General features: G+C 41.1%; 1 protein-coding gene across 1 annotated transcript in view; it reads right to left on the bottom strand.

Moving 5' to 3' along the window:
• polrmt (polymerase (RNA) mitochondrial (DNA directed)) overlaps positions 1-22,402 on the bottom strand; it is a 40,888-nt gene extending 18,486 nt beyond the window's left edge. Inside the window, exons 1-4 of the mRNA XM_028816225.2 lie at positions 22,204-22,402; positions 21,898-21,996; positions 11,960-12,633; positions 7,361-7,494 (exon numbers count right to left, since the gene is read on the bottom strand). Of these exons, the coding sequence (XP_028672058.1) occupies positions 7,361-7,494; positions 11,960-12,633; positions 21,898-21,996; positions 22,204-22,282 (986 nt within the window). The 5' untranslated portion in view covers positions 22,283-22,402. The remainder of the gene's footprint in view (positions 1-7,360; positions 7,495-11,959; positions 12,634-21,897; positions 21,997-22,203) is intronic.
• Positions 22,403-27,473: the final 5,071 nt, after the last annotated feature.

Here is a 27,473-nt window from a genome sequence, read left to right as displayed (position 1 = left end):
TAAGTACTGGCAGCAGGTCAGGTCAAGTCAGGTTGGAGAGCATGCACTGGTAGAGCGCATTGCCACACCAACCACACAATGAAACAGCTCTGGATCCCAGTTGGTAACAGGCAGACACACGGTCCAGTCCCACCCTCTGGAAATAATCATCTATCTGCCGCAGCCAGGTGTTAAGTGGGTGTCCCCTTGGCCTGGTCCAGTCGCTCACATCCTCAACAATGAGGATGCTGCGGGCCAGATCAGCCCTGGGTAATCATGCCACATGACCATAGTACTCTCTCACAATGCAGATAATGTGGCTCATGAATGTACCCAAGGATTTTCCGGAGAGACAATACCAAAGGTGTCCAGTCTTCATCTCAGGTCAATGGATGGCGTCTATATCTTTCAACCATATAGCAAGACAGGAAGCACAAGGACTCTAAAGTCTTGGACCTTTGTCCTTTTGCAAAGATACCAGGAGCACCACACACCACTTTCCAGCAACCTCATTACCCCAGTGCTTTCCCAATCCTTCTTCTAACTTCAAAGGGAGAGTCAGAGACTAAGTAAACCTCTCGACAATGTTGGCACTCTCTCCACAGATACACACACTACTGATGGCTGTGCCCAAGAGGTCATTAAAGGCCTGGACCTTTGTTTTTATCCAGGACATTTAGAAACCCAGACACTCGGACTCCTTGCTCAGTCTCTCAACAGCTCCAATCAGATCCTCCATTGACTCCGTGAAGATCACAGCATTATCAGAAAAGCCAAGATCAGTGAATCTTTCTTCACCAACAGATACCACACTGCCGCTGGACCACATGACCCTGCCCAACACCCAGTCCATGCAAGCGCTGAACAAGGTAGGAGCAAAAACACACCACTGATGAATCCCAGAACCAACTGGGAAAAACAGAGGTACTGCCTACACTCTGCACAGCGCTCACAGTACCAGTGTACAGGCCGGCACTGGCAGCATTGTGTTCCAAGTATGAACCTGCTCTTTCTACTTAACAATAGAATCCCTGAAGCCTACGAAAGAACTCGCAATCCTGGGCCACCTTAAATTCCCTCGCACCTCCTCATCAGCATCTTTTGTTTTGCAAATATGTCGATCAGCACCGGCATCTGACAGCCTGCTATCCCATCCCCTACCAATGCAGCTTTAGTCATACACAAAGTTCTCCCAGCTCAAGTCTGTTTATCTGGGTGTGAGGTGCCTTGAATTGTATATATATTATTTGGAACACATACATTTCATGCGTGTTCCGTGTCTACAACGATCTGTGTAAATGTTGGATGACAGGCAAGATATGTTGAACACATACCTAGAACAGAATCTTTTTTCATGTTCTACTAATAATTGGCCAAATGCTGACATGAAGTGTATAGTTTGTGAAGACTGAAGTCCAAATATCAAACAAACACTTTCACAAAACTCACAGATATAACAAAACAAGTGCGCTTTTTTCTAGAATTTAACCAAAATAAAAGAAATTGGGATAGGTACAACAGACACACCCACATATACGTCTGCTTGGCTGGTGCAGAGGCAAGAACTGCTGTCTCCAATTCGAGAGGTTGCAGGATCGATCCCAGGTCCTTCACACATTAACCATTTTGAGTAGTGAGTGGCTATTACTATTATTGAATAAAAACATACATTTGATTTATTTGAGTCTGTAACAGCTGGTATAAATTTATGTTTCTTGTAAAAGTTAGTGTTTTGTTTTCTTTATTCACTTTTATTCTCTGTCATGTTCACGCTCCTCCTGATCTGACAGTTTTCAAATAATGACGTGCTATAACACAGGTGAACTCAGATGTGGATGAGGGTTCTACATCAGAGAAAAAGAGAACAGAAGCCCTCCCCACAAGAAATGTCCATTCACCCATAAGAGAAACACAGCTGCATCAAGCGTAAAGTGAAAGATGGCACCGTCTGGATGCAGCAAGAGGTTGGGCATCATCTTGCTACTTAGTAGGGTTGTGGGACACTTTGTGTAGTTCATGTTTATTGTCATGTGTAGGCAGTACAATGAGACTCACAGTTGTACGTTTCCTGCAGGTTTGTGACAGCATCATAACACATACAGAAAATATAACACTACATACAATACAATAAATACACACATGAGGTCGATTCATGCAGTTATTTGATCTGATAAAAGTTATCCTTGAATCTAGTGATGTGAGCGATAATAGCCCTGTAAATTATATCACAACAGAGCAGGAAGCGGCTGAAAAAGTCTTCACGGTTTGCCATTCTAAGGCAGCATCTGACACATACTGTATGTCCTAAAAAGACAGAAGCTGTTTACCAATAATTAGGGATGTCATAAGAACTGATATTTTGGTACTTGTTCGACACCAAAGCTATGAAAACCTAACAGTACCAACTTTTTTACAGTATCAATAGTACTGCAAGTAGGTGAAATAGCCTGAAAGGCACAAAAATACATGAAATATATGCAAGTAGACTACAGATCTAAAAGCACCCATCCATTTTCTAACCAGTGTATACTGTTCAGGGTCACGCTGGAGTGTGACTCACAGTTACACATATAAGACTGAGGGACTGCCAGAAGAAGAAACAGTTGTAGCATGAAAACATCAAGGCAAGACTCAAATGAAGTGGCTATTTGGCTTGTATACATCGACAATAACATGAGTTGCTCCATTCACACATAGCAAAATGTAATTTAATTACGGTTTCAGTGCTTTGAAGGACAAGGGACATCTCCCTATTAATGCAATGTGTACTGTGTTAACAGAGACACAAATCACCAAAAAAGTGCAGTTAGCACGACAAGCAAAACAACGTACTGCATTGCTAAAAACTGTGAACACTACAAACACTGAATCTGTGTCATTTGTTTGGGTTTTAAAAGGCAAACTATCATTCATTAGTATAACCCGTGAGTGTAAAGCAAACATCATATACTTGAATGGTACATTAAAGAATTTAACGCTGCCCCACAGTTGTAAATTTACTAAATATTGGTAATGACAAGCAAAGTAATTTTCTGTTTCTGGATTTGTACACAAGCGTAAGAAATAACAAAATCTAATCACTCATGCAAGAAATCTTAAAATCAACAAAGCAAAGGCTTTTTACAGGAGTTCTGAAATAAAGGAGTCATGCAAAACTGACAAGTTGGATTTCATACACAAAGCTTTAAAGTTGGGGCAAATACAAAAAAAGGTGGACGGACAGATTTGGAAAATTAAAGCACCAAGAGTTTGACATTTGAAATCTGAAGTAATTTGACTAATCTGTTAATTACTCTTTAGTATTTTTTTAACCAGCTAATGATTCAAATATAAATCTTAGAATGATATGACAGTGGTGGGACTGATAAGCAGGGATGATGAAACGGCATACAGAGATGAGGTGGAACGGATGTCTGCATGGTGCGAAGACAACAATCTATCTCTCAATAGAAAATCACATCCTGCCCACATTCCACTCAGCATCAACAGTTTAGATGTGGAGACTGTTAGGAGTACCAAGTTCCTCGATGTGCACATAACTGAGGAACTTACATTGACGCATAACACCTAATCACTAATCAAGAAAGCCCAGCACAGCCTACACTTCCTGAGGCGGCTGAAGTGAGCAAGTCTTCCCCATTCCATCCTCACCATGTTCTACTGAGGTGCCACTGAGAGTGTCGTTACCAGCTGCATCACTGTCTGGTATGGCAACTGCAACATATCCGACCGCAAGCGCCTGCAAAGGATAGTGAAGACAGCAGAGAACATTATTAGGGTGCCACTCTCCGCAAGGCCTGCAGCATTGTGCAGGACCCCTTACATCCCCTCACATGGACTTTTCACACTTATGCCATCCAAGAGAACATACTGCAGCATCAAAGCCAGATCTGCCAGGCTGCAGGAGAGTTTTTACCCCCAAGCTGTTAGACTCCTTAACACCAGGCTGCCCCCTGGAATCTTCCACACGGCCTCAACCACCTCTAAAAAAACAGAACTTTTATACATGCGAGCGACTGTCCTGTAAATACGAGTGTGCAGGTAGAAAAGAACTGAAAATCTCATACTGACCTTTAAGTATTTTGACACTCTTGATATCCTCTGCTGTGAAACATTCTGACCTGTCATTGTTTACACGTCTTAAACAACTATTATCATACACTGATCATTTCTGTATTATTTATATCTATTATTTATTATATTACATATCTATTAACTATATTTATGTTTCTAGTTTACAAATACCATACATTGTATCAATGTTCATATTGCTAACTACACATCAATATTGCTGCTACTTCTTTATCTTGTTTGTGCACAATGTCTTGTCTTGTGTTTTAATTTTAAATTTAAATCTTAATTTTAATTCTATTTTTATTTAATTTGCACTTCATGTTGTTACACTGTGGACCCTGAGCTTCGCAATTTCGTCTATCTGTACACTTGTATATGGTTGAGATGACAATAAAGTTCACTTTGACTTGACAAACCAGACTTTAAAAGCATGTTGTTACAAAAACAGCTTTAAAGAGTTGGTTTAAATGAAAGTACCCAGAATTACCCTTGTATTCACCAATTTAATAGTACATATATAATAATGTCTGAATTTTTATATTTAGTAAGGATTTTAGTAAGATGTGGTGGAGTGGTGGCTCTGAGGCTAAGGATCTGTGCTGGTATCCAGAAGGTTGCCGGTTCGAATCCCCGTCACTGCCAAAAGAGATCCTACTCTGCTGGGCCCTTGAGCAAGGCCCTTAACCTGTAACTGCTCCAGGGGTGCCGTACAATAGCTGACCCTGCACTCTGACCCCAAGGGGTATGCGAAAACTAACAAATTCCTAATACAAGAAATTGTATAAGGCGAAAATAACTAAAAAAAAAAAAAAAAAAATCAGGTAATTTACTATTCTTTATAAATCCTATGCTGAAATTGCCCCAAGATTATAAAGTCTATTTGTTGTTACACTGATGGGGGTCCCCACCTTCTCACCTGCCACACATTAAAATTCAAGCATTGCATTATATTTTGATATTTATGAATGCCAATACTAGCTTACTTAAATGATGGTTGGGTGACTACTTGATGGATACAGTAGTATTTTAAAGTTGATGTTACCAGGCTAGTATTTATATATTTGACACTGTATTAAAGAAAAAGGCAAAATATTGTTCACTTCAATAAGCAGAGGTACTTTAATAAAAAACCATTGAAAGAGATTTCTGGTTTTGTCATAGTCTCCTTCTTCATCTTAGCATCTGGTTTTTGGATCGCAGTATGCCATATTGCGTGATCAAGTGCATCGCTCGGGTCTAGTGGAGCGATCTTCAAGTCTGCTCTAATTATGTCCTGCCATCTATGCTTTGGCCATTCTCGTGGGTGTTGGCCATCAACTGTGAACATCAACTGTGAGGTCCATTCCTCCTAGCGGTGCCACTGGAGACTGCATGCCCGAAAGAGCAGTGCTGAGCTGAACACAGACCGAGCCAATGTCAGGATGGGGCAATAAGCCGGTTGATTCACAAAAGTTGCAACTAATGGGTGAACTATTTTTGCTGTGGTATTGAGTATCATAACATTTCACTGGTATTGGTATTAAATACAAAAATTCTGGTATTGTGACATCCCTACCAGTAATTCCAACCCAAGCTCAGCACTCTCTGTAGAGCCCTGCATTCCCAAGCTGAGAAGGACTATACCAGGATGGTACATGCCAGTGAGCTGAAGCCTCTGTGTGGTCGTCAGAAAAATGCAATGCAGGGATTGAGTACTATGACATTTAGTGGAGGGCATACTTGTGATAGATCTAGATGTACTACAATCTGAAGACTACTGCAACATAAAGCTGCTTTTTCACTATATAAAAAGACCTTATAAAACAGTTTGTTCCGTTTATCTATGAATTTACTAATGATGACATTGTTAACTAAAAAACACAAAAATATTAAGGATCGCAAAAATAAAAAATAAGAGACATGTTAATCAGGGAAATATGCCAGTATGGTCCAAGCAAAGCACGTCATTTTTCAGAAAGCCGTATAACTGTTAAGATTGCTGTTCTGTAAGAGACAAGTGGAGCATCAAAGCCAGTCAGTTCCCAGACCGTTCTGAAGGTGCTATGTAAAAAGTCTTCTTAGCTGACCCACTTGACCTGCACTGCTACAGAATAGAGGCTCACAAACGATTTGAAAAGCTACTTTGATCTGAAGGATTTAAGTGAATAAAATGATAGCCATTAATGAGCCGACGAACTTTGTGTTTAAAAGGCATCTCAGTGTTTCAGCCCTGCTCTATCTGAAGGCTAATTTTAGCCAGAATCAATACCGTGGATCTCTAGACTCGATGACCTTGTTCTTTAGACCACATGAGAGAAACTGCAGAGGAAATGTCTCTTTCTCCCTAGGACATAGAAGATGAACATTTGGGTAATTTATCAGGTGAACTTTCCATCTTCAATCAGCATGAGCATCTATAAGGAAAGCTTTTCTTCCGACTACTTAGCTGATCAAAATAGGGGTAGGAACGGGACCAAAGGCATGAGGGATAACAGAAAATGATGACATACAGTGCGCTAAGAGCTGGGCATTTGTGGTCATTGAGGGAGGAAGCACTGAAATCCTAATACATTCTGAAGGCTAAGCAAATCCTTTTTTCCTTCTTCCTAACTAGGCATGGAAATCAAAGCAAATCATTTTTATGGGGGAGTACAAAATAGTTCTAGTCCTGGAACATATGAAAGACATTCAAAGGACAGTGTAAATAAATGCTCAGTCAGTAACAAATGGGGTAGCCACCCAGTTTAAATTATAAACGTGGGAGACGGCTCCTACGCATTGGCAAGAAATAGGCAGAAAAAAACATGCAAGTCATTTTGCACCTTCTCCTTAAATAGAAGTCTTATTTGCTGCCTCAGAATAAGTCTATGAGCAGGAAAAGCAGTTGTGCCCTTCCTACTGATTTACGCCAGCTTTGCCCTTGTGCCTCACTGGTACAGCTGACAAGCCTGCTTAGTAGTGTGTGCTATTATACTGCAGTGTGGACAAAGCAGGGAAATGAAAAAAAAAAAAAAAAAAAAGGACACCTTGTGGTAAATCTTGTGTACTGCACTCATCTGGATTGAGGAGGACTATGCACTGGCACAACTACACATTGAGAAGAATGAACTACAAAGCATCTGCAGTTTAGGAAAACAAATACACTAACAGGTTTTTCTTAATTTAAACGTATAAAGACACTAAAGAGTGTTTCTCAGCATCAGCAGAGTTCAGTGAAGGAGAATGTATATGAATATTATACAGATTTACACAAAAGTGCAAGATACAAGTACATGACCACCCAAGACTTACAATTAGAAGTCACCATTCTCGAATACACTCTCCTTACCTGCGGACCATTCTCTCTGAGCAACCAGGACTGCGGCCTATGCACTCCAGTGCTGCTGCATACGATTGAAGGTTGGGCTTGTGGCCTGCCTCTTCCACCAGAATAAAAAGCTTGCCAACCGGTTTCAGTGCACCCTGAGAAGTGAACCAGATTCAATTTTAACATGAAGCCAACAAAAACAGGGGGGAGGAGGTGGGGTTACAGACAGCACAAATTGAAATCTCTTTAATCGTGACATTCCTGCAATGAACTTGCATACCATCCACTCTTTGTTCCTGCCATGTGCTAAATGCTACCAAGTTCCTCTGTGTAAACAGGTTCAAAAATGTATGGATCTCTACAGTCATCCACAATTTTACAAGTCAAAGCTATTTCTATCTATAGAGAAAAACTGGTAGAAGCACGGAGGTACAGAGGTGAGCTCGACTTCACTCAGTGACTAACAAGCGAAAATGAAGAAAAGGCTTTTTTTTCTGTCAAAAAACAAGTTAGTGAGATTAGATAGAGGGTCAAGACATGGTATTTAAGGTAGATGGGAAGCCCTGTGCTGCTCATCTTTAGGTTTACCATTGTGGTACACTGCCACACTGCCTACCTAGATGTCTGTAAGCTCGGCACCTTACAGACAGCAAAACTTTACACTGTACAGTGTTAATACAGTAACAGACCACACATTAAAGGAGCTGTCACAGTAGCAGCAAAATGGGCACTGGCTTCGTGCTGCATACAGCGCATCACTTTTTCCACATTTTGTTATGTTACAGCCTTATTCCAAAATGGATTAAATTCATTTTTTTCCTTAGAATTCTCCACACAACACCCCATAATGACAATGTGAAAAAAGTTTACTTAAGGTTTTTGCAATTTTATTAAAAATAAAAAAATTGAGAAATCCCATGTACATACTGTAAGTATTCACAGCCTTTGCTCAATACTTTGTCGATGCACCTTTGGCAGCAATTACAGCCTCAAGTCTTTTTGAATATGATGCCACAAGCTTGGCACACCTATCCTTGGCCAGTTTCGCCCATCCCTCTTTGCATCACCTCTCAAGCTCCATCAGGTTGGATGGGAAGTGTCTGGGCACAGCCATTTTAAGATCTCTCCAGAGATGTTCAATCGGATTCAAGTCTGGGCTCTGGCTGGGCCACTCAAGGACATTCACAGAGTTGTCCTGAAGCCACTCCTTTGATATCTTGGCTGTGTGCTTAGGGTCGTTGTCCTGCTGAAAGATGAACCATCGCCCCAGTCTGAGGTCAAGAGCGCTCTGGAGCAGGTTTTCATCCAGGATGTCTCTGTACATTGCTGCAGTCATCTTTCCCTTTATCCTGACTCGTCTCCCAGTTCCTGCCACTGAAAAACTTCCCCACAGCATGATGCTGCCACCATCATGCTTCACTGTAGGGATGGTATTGGCCTGGTGATGAGCGGTGCCAGGTTTCCTCCAAACGTGATGCCTGGCATTCACATCAAAGAGTTCAATCTTTGTCTCTTTCTCATGGTCTGAGAGTCCTTCAGGTGCCTTTTGGCAAACTCCAGGTGGGCTGCCATGTGCCTTTTACTAAGAAGTGGCTTCTGTCTGGCCACTCTACCATACAGGCCTGACTGGTGGATTGCTGCAGAGATGGTTGTCCTTCTGGAAGGTTCTCCTCTCTCCACAGAGGACCTCTGGAGCTCCGAGAGTGACCATCGGGTTCTTGGTCACCTCCCTGACTAAGGCCCTTCTCCCCCGATTGCTCAGTTTAGATGGTTGGCCAGCTCTAGGAAGAGTCCTGGTGGTTTTGAACTTCTTCCACTTACGGATGATGGAGGCCACTGTGCTCATTGGGACCTTCAAAGCAGCAGAAATTTTTCTGTAACCTTCCCCAGATTTGTGCCTCGAGACAATCCTGTCTCGGAGGTCTACAGACAATTCCTTTGACTTCATGCTTGGTTTGTACTCTGACACGAACTGTCAACTGTGGGACCTTATATAGACAGGTGTGTGCCTTTCCAAATCACGTCCAGTCAACTGAATTTACCACAGGTGGACTCCAATTAAGCTGCAGAAACATCTCAAGGATGATCAGGGGAAACAGGATGCACCTGAGCTCAATTTTGAGCTTCATGGCAAAGGCTGTGAATACTTATGTACATGTGCTTTCTCAATTTTTTTTATTTTTAGTAAATTTGCAAAAATCTCAAGTAAACTTTTTTCACGTTGTCATTATGAGGTGTTGTGTGGAGAATTCTGAGGAAAAATATGAATTTAATCCATTTTGGAATAAGGCTGTAACATAACAAAATGTGGAAAAAGTGATGCGCTGTGAATACTTTCCGGATGCACTGTATGTTGACAATTGCTTTGTAATATGAGCATTATCAGCACAAAGAGGAGGAGGAGGCTGGGAGCATGCGCTGATGAACTCGTGATTGAAAATCCAAGCACAGCCATGCAACGGGTGACACCTCAGCACCACTGGGAAGGGGGTGAGGGTTTTTTTTTTTTTTTTTTTTTTTTTAAAACAGTGGCTGGAGTGCCAAACCCACCATTAACTCCTAGGTTTTCCCTGCAAGTTGGAGGACCTGGGCTGGATTACCCAGGACGGAGCAATTGCAGGTTAAGGGCCTTGCTCAAGGCAGCAAATTAAAATACATCAAAGATATAAAATACTCAGCTTGGAAATAGAAATGCTTTTTACTGTAAGTCGGCATTTCATCCTACATTTCTTTTGATTTTTCCATCTAAAATAATGTGCACACTGCTGTCACTATAAAATTCCATGCATTACTTCATACTATTCAGTACTCCATATGAATGTGAGCGAGACAATATAGTGGCACGTTGCTCTGATGAGTCATGATCCAGTTAGTTGATTCTCCATTGCAAACACTACAAGTTTTCTTTCCAACTTTGAATTCTTTGCATTTATATAGCGCTTTTCTCACTACTCAAAGCGATTAGCAATTTCAGGTTAAGGGCCTTGGCATCTTATGGATTCAAACCTGCAACCTTCTGATTGCCAGTGCAGATCCCTAGCCTCAGAGCCACCACTCTGCCCAAACTTTGAGGGCTGGGTTACTTTTGATTATCACTTAATTTCCTTTACAGGAAATCAAGGAAAAAATACTGTGCATTTAAGACCTAACAAAAAATATATTGGGGGAAAAAAAACCAAAACAATCTTTGAGTCACCCTTTTCAAACCTATTGCCTATTTACTTATGAAGTGCCGTCCTATACACTTTTCGGTTTTATTTGTACTTTGGAGTAAAAAGTGTGTTTTAATTGCTTCAGGAGTGTAGTTGAGTATACCTAAGTACCGGTACCAAAATGATACCCAAGAAAATAATGGATAATCCCCCTCCCTCAGGTCCCAGGCGACTCATCCAGGAGGAGTAGGCACATTCGTCCTACGTGGCTACACCACACTCCATTTTCCCGGGGCCAGAGGAAGCCCAACTGCCACACTATCACATAGTTCTGCCAGGGTTTGTCTGAGGCTCACCTTGGTCATGCACACAGGCCAATGGTCACATAATGAAGTGCTTCTCGTAGTGCTAGATTTGCAGAACTCTCTGCAGCCTGCGGCTTCTGGGACAACGCGTCCCTCTCAAGCTTATTATAACGAGAAGGTCATGCTTCCCTGGAAATTTTGAGAATATACACATTGCTTTGAATAATTTTGATGAGATGGGGGTCTGAGCATTAGAGGCCAGTAAGTAGCCATTACCTGGACTGAATTTTGCATAATGCTGGGTAATGTACCATTTTAAAAATTTGGTAGTTCTGTACTTTCAGTCCCATGATGCTGTGCCAAATCACTTTATCTCATTTTACTGTCACATTACCAATGTGTTACTTGTAAAATTATTACTTTTTCCAGTTAAAATATTTAGATTAAATAAATGTGTTCACCTTAAGACAAACGTTTCAGCCCAGCAAACAATGTCAATCTAATTTCCCCAAAAGAACACTTAGTTCAGTTTTAATGGCTCCCAAATAACTACACTTTACCACAGTAGTGTACTGTACTTGGTCATTTATTTCATACGTTTTTGGTTCTCTGCATGAAGAAAACCTTTGTAAAGTTTGTGCAAAATGTACCCTGTATTCTTGTTAAATAACATCCTTTAAAATGACAGCTACAATCCAGCTTCCAATTCCACTTTAAAATTTTGCACACTTCATCAATTAACTTCTCTTTCTGTCTGTTTAAATGGTAACAGCTCAGTTTCAGTCACTCTTTCCTCATGGCAAATATCTCATAGTCCTGCACTCAACCAAGCTGCTCTTCTTTGGGCTCTCTCTAGCGTTTATATGTTTTGTTTTGTAAAATGCAGAAAAAACTTGCACACAGTATTCCAGATGTGTCATCACAAGTTCACTATAAAGCTTAAGCATAACTTTCCTTGACTTGTACTCTAAACTGTATTCAGAAAGGAAGCTTAGCAATTCTCTATATAATAAATGCATATTATATATGATATTTATAAAAATGTATAATAATAATGCAATTCTCTTCACAACTCATGCAAACAGATGGCTGCACTTTTGTTCTGAGGCCTAGTCACAGATCCTTCAAACAACAGAACAATCAGTGACAGCTCTAGCACTCACCTTTTTGGCCCAGGCACGCATCATAACATTATACAGGTCGATGGTGAGGTGTTTGCGACGGGACACTTTGCGATGGAAGTAGTGTAGACACTTTTGACCTTGATCGAGGTCATCATTGAAAAGGCAAGCTTCCAGGTAGGCACGGATGTTCAGATGAACACTCCCTTGCCTGATGCCCTCCTGATCTTCCACCACATTCTCAGAAGATATTAATGAGTCCCAACTAGTTCCCTGTTCCTCTACCTCTCTCAGAAGGTTTTCCACATAGATGTTAATAACTAGGTCTTCACCCAGATCAAGCTGGCAAGCAGCATTGGAAACCGAATCATCATTTTCTGACACTGCTGTGTTAATTGTGCCAATTTTGCCTTTCTGTATTGCACTTTTTTCTCCTTTAGAAGTGTTGTCTTTAAACTTCTGCTGAAGGTGTTGCTGTCGCTTACTCCTCTTCCACGTCTCTTGCTTTAGCTTCTCTATCCAGCGACTACCATGTGCCTGGGCTTGGCTCAACTGTTGGACCTCTGAATGTGGTGGCCTTTCCCTGGGAGGCATATGAGAATTCCAGGGAGGGCGGATTTTACTGATTACACGTGAAACATTCACAACATGTACTTCAGAGTTCTTTCTGTCCAGGAAATCATCTGTGCGAAGCTGTTGGATCCGGGCTTCAAGAACTGTATTTAAAAAAAAAAAAAAAAAAAAAGAATTACATATTGCAGGTGTCAGTTAATGTGATGGCTCACAGAATGAAATCATACAAGGAGCAGTCAACTCTGGCACTCTGCTTCCCTGAATGCGAAATACAAGTAAGATGAAGATGGATGGATATTGTTTTCTGAAATGAAACCTGTGTGCACACACAGTAGCTGCTATGTGTATGGTATGTGCTTAGACTGTCTTATCAAGCACAGTTTACACTACAAAACACCTTTGTACTTCTTACGGCAGTCACACATTAACCCAGTTGGGAAATAACCAAAAGTTACTGTCCATAGATGACTTTATAAAGGCACAGACAGACACTTTTAAACAATCGGACAATTTACAGCCAACAGCTGACCAGTCTTCAGAAAATGTTAGGAAACTACCACTGGTTACCTTTGTCATGACCTCAGATCTTTAATAATATGATGACTTTATCCAATGCTCGGTGTCATGGATGCCTTCTGTGAATATTGCTGTAGGAGAACATCGTCAGTTTTAGTTTTGGGTTGTAGTACTTGTTGTTGAAACAAAGACTCACTCTCACAAACGAATTAAAGGCTTTGTTTAAAAATTTAAGGCTCCTGACAAACAGTTTCTCCAACTCTCTGTTGGTCAGTTTCTGGTTTGCATATTCAACATCTACCACTCGGAGAAAAAATAATCTGACGCCATGCTCCTTTTTAGGAGTCCTTCTTGAAATACTACTTGATTTAAATAACCATGAACAATATGCAATTTACGGTGAAATGCGGTACATTTTATGATGTTACCTGCGAATGAATGAATTAAGAATGCTAATAAGACAGACTGGTAAACCTTCACTTGGCACCCTGACCTCGAAACAGAAGCACCTTATTTGTAAACACTAGAACACGTTGCATTGTGTTACAAAAAAAAAAAAAAAGTCAATGCCTAGAATAAGGGAGGAGATGCTCTATTTGTGTGCAAGTGTTCATACTGCAATCCCTTTTAAGACAGCTTACCTTGTTCAGCATTGACCTGGTAGATGTGTACCTTGGCAGAAGAAGCCTGGCCATTTTTAACCACAGTTACCTCACTCTTTGGAAAGCCTGAATTCTTAATGGAACCAATCTTAACATTTAAGGAGAATGCCTCATTCTAAAGCCTAATCTGTGGTACGATGTGTAAGCACTGATATGAAGTGGACAGAACTACAAGTTGGTGTTCTTTATTTTAGCTTATCAAAGTGTCTTTCAGCATACAATTCATATACAGTGTGAACACCAGAAGGTTGTGAGATTTTTCATTATTATACAGGAATCGGTAGAGAACTGAACCATAGACTCCAACACCATTCTGGATGAGATGCCCGATTCATCAAATGTCCTGGGTTCAAATTCCAGCCTGGGGACTACCTGTGTGAATGTCACCTGTTCTACCAATGTCTGCCTAATTCTTCCACTGGGCCCACGTTTTCCTCCCACTTCCAAAAGAAGTGTGCATCGTGTTAAACTGGCAATGTATTAGTGAAAGATGTCAGACCATGCTCCCCTTAAGAATGGTTACCCCAACACCCAGTCTCATGCAATTTCTGAATCAAATAATCTTAAAAATGGATGGTTTCATGTCAATTTAGTGTGTAAAATTCAAATAATATAATAAAAAGATGCCTTTATTAAGATAAAATTTCAGCGGTCAAATTAATTAAAAGAAGACTGAATAACATACTATACATTCAATGTCCTTTTCACATCAAGATCTGCACCTGATGATTAATGAGATGAGAAAATTGTGAGCACAAATCTAAACAGCATCTAAAAAGGAAAATGAAGTGCTTTGAAACTACTTATTTAGTTCTTTACTACTTTAGCATTTATTTTTATTTGCTATAGTATTTTGTCTTTGTTTTCAGAGATTTTATCTTACTTAATGGTACATTGCAATTTCAGTGTGCATACATTTCTTAAGGCAGCATGACATTTGTATTATTTGCAATGAAACCTCACCAGTCCAGAAGACTTTGGTTGACCTGTGGCCCAATCCGGGTGTGTTTTATTTGTACGCTTGTCCCATGTCTGCATTGGGATGCTTTTAGGTGCTCCAGTTTTCTTCACACAACCCAATGTTTTAGACTGACTGGGGCAACACTAACATAAAGTCGCCCTACAAACAGGTGAAAATAATGAATGCACAGATGGGCACTGATCCTCATTTATAAAAATTAACATGAAATCAGAAGACGTACAGTCATACACAGAGGTGAATGTTCTAAAAGGCAATATTTATGAAACAAGTGTAAACTTTTAAACAAATATTATTAACTGTGAGAAAATAAACATGAATATTTCTTTAGAACTCAAGTCAAGTCAAGTTGGGGAGCATGCACTAGTACAGTGTGTTGCCGCACCCACCACATGATGAAACGGCTCGCGACCCCGGTTGGCACAGGCAGACACACGGTCCAGTCCCACCCTCCGGAAATGACCCTCTATCAGCAGCAGCCAGGTGTTACGTGGGCGACCCCTTGGCCTGATCCAGCTACTGGGGTCCCCAATAATGAGGATCCTATGAGCCAGATCACCCTCGGGTAATCGCGCCACATGGCCGTAGTGCTGTAACTGAAGCTCCTTCACAATGCAGGTAATGTGCATGAGAAATCGCTCATTCGACACAAAGTCAAACCAACGGTACCCAAGGATTTTCCGGAGAGAGACAACATCAAAGGTGTCCAGTCTTCATCTCAGGTCACTGGATAGTGTCCATGTCTCACAACCATATAGCAAGGCAGGAAGCACCAGGACTCTAAAGACTTGGATCTTCATCCTTTTGCATAGATATCGGAAGCGCCACACACCCCTTTCTAATTGAAGACATTAATAAATGCTCCAAAGATACATTACATGGAATTAAACTATTCTGTCAGCAGGATTACCAGAAAGATAATGGAAGGAAAACCTAACCTTTTAAAACCCATTTAACCTGCTTATGGGACACAGTGAGCTAGTCTACATTGGCAGCATCAGGGACAAGGCAGTAACCAACTCCTGAGTGGGAGCAAGCCCATTACAGGGACCACTCATGCATATAGCAAAATTAGAATTGAGAACTTATTTGAGACATACATTGCAGATACAAGAAGAATATTTAAAATGTATTAATACATCAATCAGGTGCGGGATTCAGACCCAGGTGAGTGGATCTTTGTGTCAGAAGTACCAATCACTACACTAGCATGCCACCCAATAGAAGGGTTGGGTATACAAAAGACAGATTCGCCATAAGAACTGCTCTTTGTTGATATAGAAAATGGGATTGATAAAGTAGAACTTAAATAAAGTGTGGGTAATATTTATATACGCTTTTACAAATGTTTCCGTAAACTAGGCACAAAAAAAAAAAAAAAAAGGTATAGAAAAAGTAGTTAATTATGTACACAAATCAATGTATAGTGAAACGAACAGGAAATTGAATCAAGTAAAACAACTTTAATAATATTTAATTTAGAACTGAACATACTGGATCACAAGAAGTAAACAAGCTGCACAGATAAGACAGTTTGTTACAGGGTTGCTTTAATGCTATTATAGTGAACAGCAAACTTTACAGGTCTATTATGGGCTGTCAGGGTTTGTATTTGCGCTTCTTTCTTTTCACCATCTAGCATGTGCTCTGGTAATGAAAACAAGCTGTCACCTATCTTCACTTATACATTTATTTGAGCATGTGAGTGTACGTGCACGGGTACCAATAGGCATAATACCATCACTAAACAGAGTAGATCGGAAATCCCTGTTTAACTTAAAATAATTTCTATGGCAGTTATTGTAGGACACAGGTCAAAACATTTTTGATGAATATAGAGATAAGTACTGGACCAAACTCAATAGGAGTACAGCCTGTGATCACACACACACATAATGCAATTTGTTTGAAAAAGTTCTTTTCTTATTGGAGGTTATCCCTGAACATAGGTGTCCACAGATACACACATACAAACATCATACTAAAAATCAACTTTTGATAGAACATAGAATCAGAACTTAACTCAATATTCGTTTGACACCATCACTAAATTTCCTTTTATATCGAAGTATTAAAACAAAGACACCCACGGGAAAATTTTAACCAAAAATCAGAATTTAAACAGTTTTTTTTTTTTTACTTTGAAAAATGTTTATGTGCAGGTGGAATCTATGTTTTTGTTTATTATTTTATATGTTATACTTGACGTCTTTATTATGAAAGTATAAATAAGATGTATTCAGCACTACAAATGCTTACATTTGGCAGTGAGAAAATCTTTAATATACCAGTTACTGATAATAATTCTTGAGCACTTCAACCTTACTAGTATCCATTCCTGACTATTTGTGGTTTCAGGTGGTCATTGAGTCCCATACTAAAATTCTGTATGCATGTAACTTTATATTTGTTACTTACAAGAAAACAGACAAATCTGGAATTGTGTAGCCAAACGCGGCTCCAGTTCTATCATAAAATTTGCAAATAACAGTACAATCCAAGGCCTGATCACCAATAATGATAAAATGGCTTACAGAGAAGAGGTTTTCCATTTAACACTATGATGCCGGTCAGCAGTCTCTCCCTTCATATCACAAAACTAATGAGCTGGTCATAGATTTTGGGAAGAAGAAAACAAGATTGCACTGATTTTGGACAGGGATGCAGACAACTGGTCACTATACTGTCAGGACTGGTCAAAGGTAAGGAACTAGCCCTTGTGTGATTGCAAATGCAGCTAATTCTCCCTCCAAACCCAGGGAGGGAGAGAGAAAAAACGTTGAATCGCTAAAGGTGATCCACGTCAAGATTGGAAACACAAGCAAAATGCAAAAACTGTGCCTACATTAACACATACTATTTTTCCTTCTAAAGAACACACGTCTCTTTATTGTGATTCTGATCTAAAACTACTGAACCAGCTTGTGTATTTAAGGTCCTTAAGAATTTACATTTAACTGTAAAAGATTGCTGCATTCCTTCTACAGAGGCACAGCTCTTCAATGCGGCTCAGGAGTTCAACAACACTTCTCATTCAATTTAGCAAAAAGTACAGGGAATGGAAAGGAAAAAGGCTGCAATACCTTCCACATTTAACTTGTTTTGAACAGCAAAATGCATGGAAGACGTTTGTGCCAAAGTGAAATGTAATTCATCATGTTAACTACATAGCAATGCAATACAATGCATATGCATGTAGCACTGCTCATTTTGGCACAGCCTTATTGTGTCACAATTAAAAACATATCAACCAAATGATTGGGTGATCTTCACTATGACATTCAACTTTTGTAACAGTTTTAAAATGAAGTACAAAAGTTCATTACATTTTCATTCATTTCCATAGATTGTACATTGAAACTAAAAACAAAGCAAATATTTTGCAGTTTGCTTAGCAGCTGTATTGCACTTCGATTCAAGACCACATGCTAATTATGCAAAAACTGAATGTAATCAAATGTTTAAAAGGTGAGGCAAGAGGCGTCAACAGCTGGACCAAGAGGCGTTCCACTTCTAAACATTTCTGTGTTCTGGCAGCAAGAGTAAGTTTTGTCAATGTGGCGTGACTAGTTGGAACTTTGAGAAGTACGTTTTAGGTGTCACTGAAAACGTTTACTCATTTTTTTTATTATTTTTACCTGTCCAGCTCCACGCCTAAAATGGAGCCTGCCTTCCTCACCAGTTTGTCCAGCCGTGAGGCGTCCCTCTTCTTTATGCTGCCTCCCCAGCACACCACCACGTAGAAGAGGGAGCTCGCCACAACAGTTTGATAGAACATCTTATTGCAGATGTTGAAGGACACCAGCCTTCTAAGGAAGTATAGTCGGCTCTGTCCTCTCTTGCACAGAGAATCAGTATTGGCAGTCCAGTCCAATTTATCATCCAGCTGCACTCCCAGGTATTTATAGGTCTGCACCATCTGCACACAGTCACCTCTGATGATCATGGGGTCCAGGAGGGGCCTGGGCCTCCTAAAATCCACCACCAGCTCCTTGGTTTTGCTGGTGTTCAGTTGTAGGTGGTTTGAGTCACACCATTTAACAAAGTCCTTGATTAGGTTCCTATACTCCTCCTCCTGCCCACTCCTGATGCAGCCCACGATAGCAGTGTCGTCAGCAAACTTTTGCACGTGGCAGGACTCCAAGTTGTATTGGAAGTCCGATGTATATAGGCTGAACAGGACCGGAGAAAGTACAGTCCCCTGCGGCGCTCTTGTGCTGATGACCACAATGTCAGACCTGCAGTTCCTGAGACGCACATACTGAGGTCTGTCTGTAAGATAGTCCATGATCCATGCCACCAGGTATGAATCTACTCCCATCTCTGTCAGCTTGTCCCTAAGGAGCAGAGGTTGGATGGTGTTGAAGGCGCTAGAGAAGTCCAGAAACATAATTCTTACTGCACCACTGCCTCTTTCCAAGTGGAAGAGGGATCGGTGTAGCATGTAGATGATGGCATCCTCCGCTCCCACCTTCTCCTGGTATGCGAACTGCAGAAGATCCAGGGCGTGGTGGACCTGTGGCCTCAGGTGGTGAAGCAGCAGCCGCCGCTCCATGGTCTTCATCACATGTGACATCAGGGCGACGGGCCGGAAGTCATTCAGCTCACTAGGACGTGATACCTTTGGGACTGGGGTGATGCAAGATGTTTTCCAAAGACTCAGGACTCTCCCCTGTTCCAGGCTCAGGTTGAAGATGCGTTGTAGAGGACTCTGCAGCTCCAATGCACAGGCCTTCAGCAGTCATAGCGATACTCCATCTGGACCCACTGCTTTGCTGGCACAAAGTCTCCTCAGCTCTCTGCTTACTTGCTGCTGTAATTGTGGGCGAGGGGAAACTCTCTCTAGTGCTGGTATCAGCAGAAGGATGGGTGGAGGGTGCAGTACTCAGAGGTAAGAGTGGGTTAGGGTGGTCAAACCTGTTAAAGAAGTTGTTCATCTGGTTTGCTCTCTCCATATCTCTCTCGATGGAGGAGGCACCCTGCTTCGAGCTGCAGCCAGTGATGATCTTCATCCCATCCCACACTTCCTTCATGCTGTTATTCTGCAACTTCTGCTCCAGCTTTCTCCAGTACTACTCTTTCGCCGCCCTGAGCTGGACTCGGAGTTCCTTCTGCACACACTTGAGCTCATGCTGATCTTCACCTTTAAAAGCCCTTTTCTTCTGGTTCAAAAGGTCCTTGATGTTACTTGTAATCCATGGCTTGTTGTTAGCATAGCAGCGTACTGTTCTTACTGGAACTACAATGTCCATACAGAAGTTGATGTAGTCAGTAGTGCAGTCAACAACCTCCTCAATGTTCTCACTATATGATCCCTGCAGGACATCCCAGTCCATAGTTCCAAAGCAGTCTCTCAGAGCCTGCTCTGCCTCAGGGGACCACTTCCTGAATGAGCGTGCGGTTGTAGGTAGCTCTCTCACTCTTAGTTTGTAGTGAGGCTGAAGCAGAACCAGGTTATGATCTGCTTTCTCAAGGGCAGGCAGCGGGGTGGCGCTGTATGCGTCTTTAAAGTTTGCATACAGTAGATCAATGGTCCTATTTCCCCATGTGTTACAATCCACATACTGGGAGAAGGCAGGTAATGTTTTGTCCAGCATCACATGGTTAAAATCTCCACAGATTAGCACAAGCGCCACGGGGTGCTGTGCTTGCAGTTTAGCAACAGTAGAATGGATGATGTCACCCACTATCTCCACGTCTGCACGAGGAGGGATGTACACAATAACGTGTCCAAACTCTCTGGGCAAGTAATAGGGACGCAGACTTGCTGCCAACAGTTTGATGTCCCTGCAGCAAGTGGATATTTTGACGTTTACATGTCCAGAGTTGCACCACCTTGTATTCACAGAGAGCGAGTCCTCCTCCTTTCCGCAGGTATTTGCGTCTCTGTCCGCTCTAACTGTGCTAAACCCGGGTAGCTCCACGTCAGCATCTGAGATGTTAGTTGTTAGCCATGTTTCACAAAAACACAACAAACTGCATTCTCTGTAAGTCCTGACATTTTTCACCAGCGCAGCCAGTCCATTGATCTTATTTGGTAGTGAGTTCACATTTCCCAGGATCACAGAAGGGACCGAAGGCTTGTATCGCCACTTCCTCGCTAGCCCCTTAGTCTTTAGCTTAGCGGCGTCTCTGCTGCCATGATACGGCCTTCTTACCTCATCAGGTAAATAGGGAACCACACCAGTGCGGGCATTTGTTCTCAGCGCTAGAAGTTGACTACCTGAATGGATGAGTCTCAACGTGTAAAAAGCCATGTCCAAGTAGTGAAAAGTGTCCAGGAAACGAGTCCACATAAAAGAAAGTGGTAGGAGTTAACAGAGAGATAGAGAATAAGGTAGAAAAATTAAGAAGATAAAGTCCTACACGGAGCTGCTGGAAAGGCTGCCACTCACTGTGGCACCTAACTAAATTTATCTAGTCTAGGGGGGGCTAGTTGGTCTTCATGGCTTCGAACCCCCTGCGATTTTGTTTTTTTTTTTCCTCCAGCCCTCTGGAGTTTTACTTGTTTCATTTTTCCTGTCTTTCTGGACATTGGACCTTACTTTATTCTTTGTTACTTAGTATTGCCTAATCTTATTTTTATATTTTTCTTTCTGCATCTGGTAAAGCCCTTGGAGCTACATCATTTGTATGAAAATGTGCTATAGAAGTAAATGTTGTAAATCATCTGGTTGGTTTGTATTTAATTATGACACAATAAAACTTTGCCAAAATGAAATGCACCATTTGCATATCCTTTGCAATGTAATTAACAACGTAGTTTTTGCAGTGCAAAAATGTGGTATTCTTTTGCAGGTTGTGTACAGGAATTCACATTAAAATTCGGTAATGATTTTTCATCAGAATACTTTGAAATATTTTACTACTGCTGTAGCCAGGGCTAGTTCACGGGGTGGCTATGGCAACACAATTTACATGTACAAGTCGCAAGACCGCTATTGACAACAGGACAGTACCTCGTTCACTTCTTCCTTCGGCTGCTCCCGTTAGGGGCTGCCACAGCGGATCATCTTTTTCCATATCCTTCTGTCCTCTACATCTTGCTCTGTTACACCCACCAAGTGCACGTCCTCTCTCACCACATCCATAAATCTCCTTAGGTTTACTCACTACTGTAGGTCCTGGCACACTATACCGAGTTAGATAAGCATGACTTTCGATAATTCGGTCAAATTTCAGCTACAAGTAAAGCCACACCTGACGAATTTTGTCTCCCTTTGTTTCCGAAATGTTAAATGCTAGCTTACCGTCCACCAGCTGGGCCTGTTCCACGAGTTTTCTCTTCTCTCTTTCGGTCCTGAGGATGGCTGCAGAATAAAGTCTACGAAAACGGAGCCCAGGTACTTCTGTAAGTGACAATAAACACAGAGATGCCGGTCAAAAGTCTACGTCGCTCCTCTTCACCCTCCGGTCTCGGTCCCTGTAAACACTGAATTAGAATCTACTGGGTCTGCGTGCAGGTATAACAAAAACGTGCCATTCGTAGCAGTCAAGGGTGCCTGTGTACCTGCACCTGCTGTCCCACCGCCGGTGTTGCTGCTTATCGCACTTACCTGTCCGCAAGCCCGAGTGACCCCACCACACAGACTCGGGGATCCTGCGAGTCAGGGCACTGAGGCGAAGCACGGACATGCCAAAACAGTCCACCTCTTCAAACTACGCCGCCATGTCAGGTCAAACGCCGAAGACAGAGCGCCGAGCTTCTCAGGCACGACGAATCGAGCACAGCACAGCGGAGTCATCTTCCGGGAAGCCTGCCAAGAGGCAGCTGAGCCTGTCGCTACCCGATCTGCGAGCCCAATAATATGCACTTGCAGAGCGTTCGCGTACAGGTAAACGTGCAGGCTACGCAGCAATGGACGCGCTCTGTGAAGTTAGCATTCCTTTGTGTATTACGTCATCAGTCCTATATTGCAGTAAATAAAAATACATTTATTTTCTTGGGTAAAGTGCGTCCAGTCTGGCTAAAATTAACATGTTTGGAAAACACGGATCAAAAGTTAACTACTTCCTTCTTGAGCTCACAAGTACTTATTTCTTTTTTTCTCAGTGGTTTCATTTGACGGAAAGTTAATAGTTTATCCAAACGTACATGTATAACGAGAGAGATATAAAAATTAGAGTGTTTACATGTACTTTAATAACACGGTTATTTACAGAAACACATTTCCCAAAATTCTATGTAAACTCCCTGGTTATGAGGCCATGTAAACCTTTTACACTGGATGTCTTAGTCTGCGCATGTCCATTGCTCTCAGTTCGCTCGTGTACCTCTTTGCTTCGCATATTCATCCAGCAGGCACGGGTTACAGACGGTGGATGCGTCCACAAGATACATTTCCTGAGGCAAATGCACGGGCGATCCCATCATTTTTTCTCCTGGTTGAAATAATCAAGTTCAATATTTCAGAAATTGGTGAATTTATGTTAATGAGCTGAACTCAGCAGCACAAATGATAGCAGTGTTGGGGGTAATGCGTTAAGAGTAACGTGTGTTACGTTGTATGATTACTTTTTAAGGTAACGAGTAACCCAAGTCAACACTTACACATTGAAGTAAAAAAAAATACTTGCGTTATTATTGTCCCAGCAGCATTGGGTATGAGACACAGACCACACGCACAGATACACAGCTCCTTTGTTGGCTCAATCGAGTTTCATCCAGCAATTTACTATTGAGAGCAGTGTTGAAACAGTGTGATCGGATGGTGTAGTGACTGGTGTTCATAGCCCAAATTATAGGTGGCTCAGTTCGAGGATGTAAAACGTATGAATGTTATGTACTTCAGAACACATGAAGGACTAAATATATAAATATATATGTATATATATAAATAAATATATATGTATAAAACACAAAGTGATTGCAGGCTCCCTTCATGCTTGTTTTCAAATTCTTGGTGGCCAATGATGAGCTTTAACTCTTTTTTGTGCAATTAAATTTCAAATTTGCCAAATTAGACCTCCAGAAAGTGTACTTGTGCATGTAAAATGAGGTTTTTAGGTCACAAGGTTTCTACTTTAAACGGGTTACTTGCCTTATCCCAGTTTTGTGTGCATGAAACACACTCAGTGTAATGTAAGTACCCTCTCTAACTAATGGCTGTATATTAGATGTATGGTGCTAAATATACAAGAGAAGCCTGAAATTACTATCCTCCCTTAGCGGCATGGTCTGTCCCTGTTTAGTAGATGCCAGGGCATTGGCCATCATATTTTTTGCCTGACAGTCAAACTACTAGGAGTTTATTTTCACTTGAAGTTGTTGAGATACAAGATATTATGACTATTGTGGTAAGCTGATTTTTGTTTTCTATCAAATAAAATCAAGATATATATATACATTGTGGTAGAGCCCCAGCTGGGACGCCTGGAGGATGACAAGACCAGGAGAGAGGCAATACCTCACCCGGGACATGAGAGGGCGTTTGGACAATTCCGGAGCCATGGAATGCAGTACTTAGACCACACCAGAAAGTGTGGCAGGAAGGTCATCAAAGAGCACCTGGAGCACATCGGGGACAATGTAAAAGGGGCCGCATCACTCCATTTTGGGAGCCGGAGTCCGGTCTTGGAGGACAGAGCTTGCGAAGGAAGGAGTAGAGGCAGAAGAAGAGAGACAGAAAAAATAGAGAAGAAAAAGACTGAGTTATTGTTGGTGATTTAAGAACTGTGTAAGGTGATGTGTGCTGAATTGGAGAATAAGAAATAAAAGCGCAAGTTTTCATAAGTGTGCATCTTGGGTTGAGTGCCTATACTGTGTACAGATGTCAGTGCTACTATTAACTACTAGACCAAGAAGGGATGAGCTGACTGTGACATCACATTAATGTTCCAAAAGAGAAACAGTAAATGAAAAATATTGTAAAAATCCACATTACCTCTAAATAAACTTGGAACAGCTTATTCTGCATGGAGTATGTCAGTCCCGTATGTCTTGGATTATGTATTTTACATCGATATACAAGCAGTTATCCTATTTCTATAGTCCTTGTGTTTATCAATAAACTGCATGATGTGCTCTTAAAATGTGCTTTACTTACCTTCATACAAGCCTCCTGTCTACAGATTGTTGGGGCATATAGTAATTCAAATAAACAATCTATAAATCTTAAAGAGAAATGAAGTATTGCTTATAAAATGATGTGTTATAAAATATATTCCCTATATACAATATATACACTGCCTTAAAAGATTTGAGCTAAGAGTGAAAAATTAGTCTGAATTAACAGAAGAATACAAGTGTGTGTAAGCTAACAGCTAAATATTAATAAAGACCTTAGAGCTAGCTGTAGCTGTTCTGGCACATTACTTTGAATGAAATCCTTTCAAGTCCTCCAGAAAAGGTGAAAATATGAGCATACATTTCTCTTGCCAAATTTATTTTTGTCTTTCTGAGTTACAAAACTGCAGGGCAGAGACCATAAGAACGTTCTTGACCAGCAGTGGCCTTTCTGTTCTCAAGCTGAAATTGACACCAGTGCCCGTATTTATCAAACATCTCAGTATTACTCCTAGGAATTAAAAGTCTGACTAGGATAACAATTTGTCCTACCGCAGTGCAGGACAGGACAAGTAGTTTTGATGCATCCTAAACTCAGTTACTCCCTGCAATGAGTATGAGTTCATGTTTGAGATGTCATGATTTTACTAAACCCCAAGCTGCAAAATGGCACTCATGAAGGTGTTTCGTAGTTTCCTTAGAAATGATGATGATATTTCATAGTTTACTGATACTAACACTACAGTTTCATCAGATAATAATATTTAAAGTATTAGGAGTAGCAGAAAAATAAAAATAGGGAAAACATAATAAGACAAGATACTGTGCTAAGCTGCATATAAATATTACATTTCACAACAACACCAAGGATAATACTGTAAGGAACACAGAGAAGGAAGGACCAAGACACATGCACCAATAATGGGTGCGCTTATTTAACACTGAATGATCCACCACCGTACTTGCAGAAGAATCACTGTCCCATTCTTATGGCCATGGAAATCACCTAGTAAAGTTAATTATTGAAACTAGCTACAGCTGTTTGTTTTGTTTCTGATGTCATCTTCACTCTTCTAGTGTTCCTGATCATCTCCCAGAGTCACGTGATTTGTCTGTCTATGTCCGTGATCCCCCCTTAACACCATGCAAGGTTATTTGTGCCAAAACTAAGTACTGTGTTGATGACTATGTAGACAAGCTTAAGTGCCACAGGGTCTTTTATAGGAGTGAACACAGAAGAGATTTTAGGATTGACCAGTAAACTGGTGCAGCAGAGGAGGTACCAGACAATGATGGTGATGCAGCACATAAGGTCAAATGGCTAAAATTAGGTTCCTGTGCAGGGCTGTAGGGCTAATTCTCTGTAATAAGATGTGGAGCTGAACAGTCCAAGTAGAACCATTCTTGCTTTGGACTTAGAATGTCAGTAGATATAATTTGGTCATATAGCTAAGATGCTCCTTAGGCGTCTTCTCTGGAAAACATACTGGGTGCAGTCTGCTTGGGGCATGGATTCAGGACACCCTGAAAAGATTAAAGCTCCCAGGTGGGCTGGATACACCTGGGAATTCCCTACACTCTTAAAAATAAAGGTGCCATAGTGGCTCTTCAGAGTGATGACTTAGGGAAACCATTTTTTTCCCCAAAAGATCCATCCACATGAAGGTTCCAGAGAGAATGCTTTATTTATCTAGATCCATAACAGGTTCCAAACAGTATAGATAGATAGATAGATAGATAGATAGATAGATAGATAGATAGATAGATAGATAGATAGATAGATAGATAGATAGATAACTTTATTAATCCCAAGGGGAAATTCACATACTTCAGCAGCAGCATATTGATAAAAAACAATATTAAATTAAAGAGTAATAAAAATGCAGGTAAAAACAGACAATAACTTTGAATAATGTTAACGTTTACCCCCCCCCCCCCCCCCCCCCAGTGTGGAACTGAAGAGTCGCATAGTGTGGGGGAGGAAAAGTAACTGAAGTAATGTTAAAATATGGTAGATCATTTCTATGAAAGACCTCCAAAGACTGCTGTAGATATAGAGAAACATCAACAGAGCGAAAGAAGTCCAGTTTTTAAGTTTTAAAATCTTTTGCTGTTTTCCTATTGAGTCACCATTTTTCTCTGGATTTTCTCTTTAATTGTATCCCAATTTTGACAACTAACAAGATGAATTATTTGCATTTGTAATCTCTGTGCTGTACATAGCCAGTGAAGAACCACTTCAACCACCACCAATGTGTAGCATCCACTTGAATGACGTGATAGAAGCCATTTTTGCACCAGTATGCTCACCACACATCAGGTGGTGAAGAGGTGAGAGACAACTAGTTAGTCAGTTACAGTCAGGGGATGATTGGGGCCAAAATGGACAAGGCTGTGGTGGATAATTAAGCTAGGACATTGGAACACACCATTCTGTTTTTGAAAGATATCCATAGATCTTTTATAATCACAGAGAATCAGGACTTTGGCTTTATATCTCATCCAAAGGACAACACCAATTTTTACAATTCAATGTCCCTGTCACTGCCCTGAGGTATTTGTACCCACACAGAAACCACAGAGTAGGCACTCCCTGCTGGCCTGACCAATACCTCTGACAATAGCAACCTAAGCTTTTCCTAGATGGCGTCACATGCAAGTACTGGCTGGGCCCAAACATGCTTAGCTTCAGGTGGATTAGCTGTTGTGAAGTGCAGGTGGTATGGCTGTTATAGACCTCAGGGCAAATGACACAACATTTTCATTGGCCCATCTGTTCAAATGGGGTTGATCGGACCTCTATGTGTGAGTGCGCCTCAT

The sequence above is a fragment of the Erpetoichthys calabaricus genome, chromosome 12 (assembly GCF_900747795.2).
Source record: "Erpetoichthys calabaricus chromosome 12, fErpCal1.3, whole genome shotgun sequence".
Classification (NCBI taxonomy): domain Eukaryota; kingdom Metazoa; phylum Chordata; class Cladistia; order Polypteriformes; family Polypteridae; genus Erpetoichthys; species Erpetoichthys calabaricus.
This window is presented reverse-complemented; position numbering and strand designations above follow the sequence as displayed.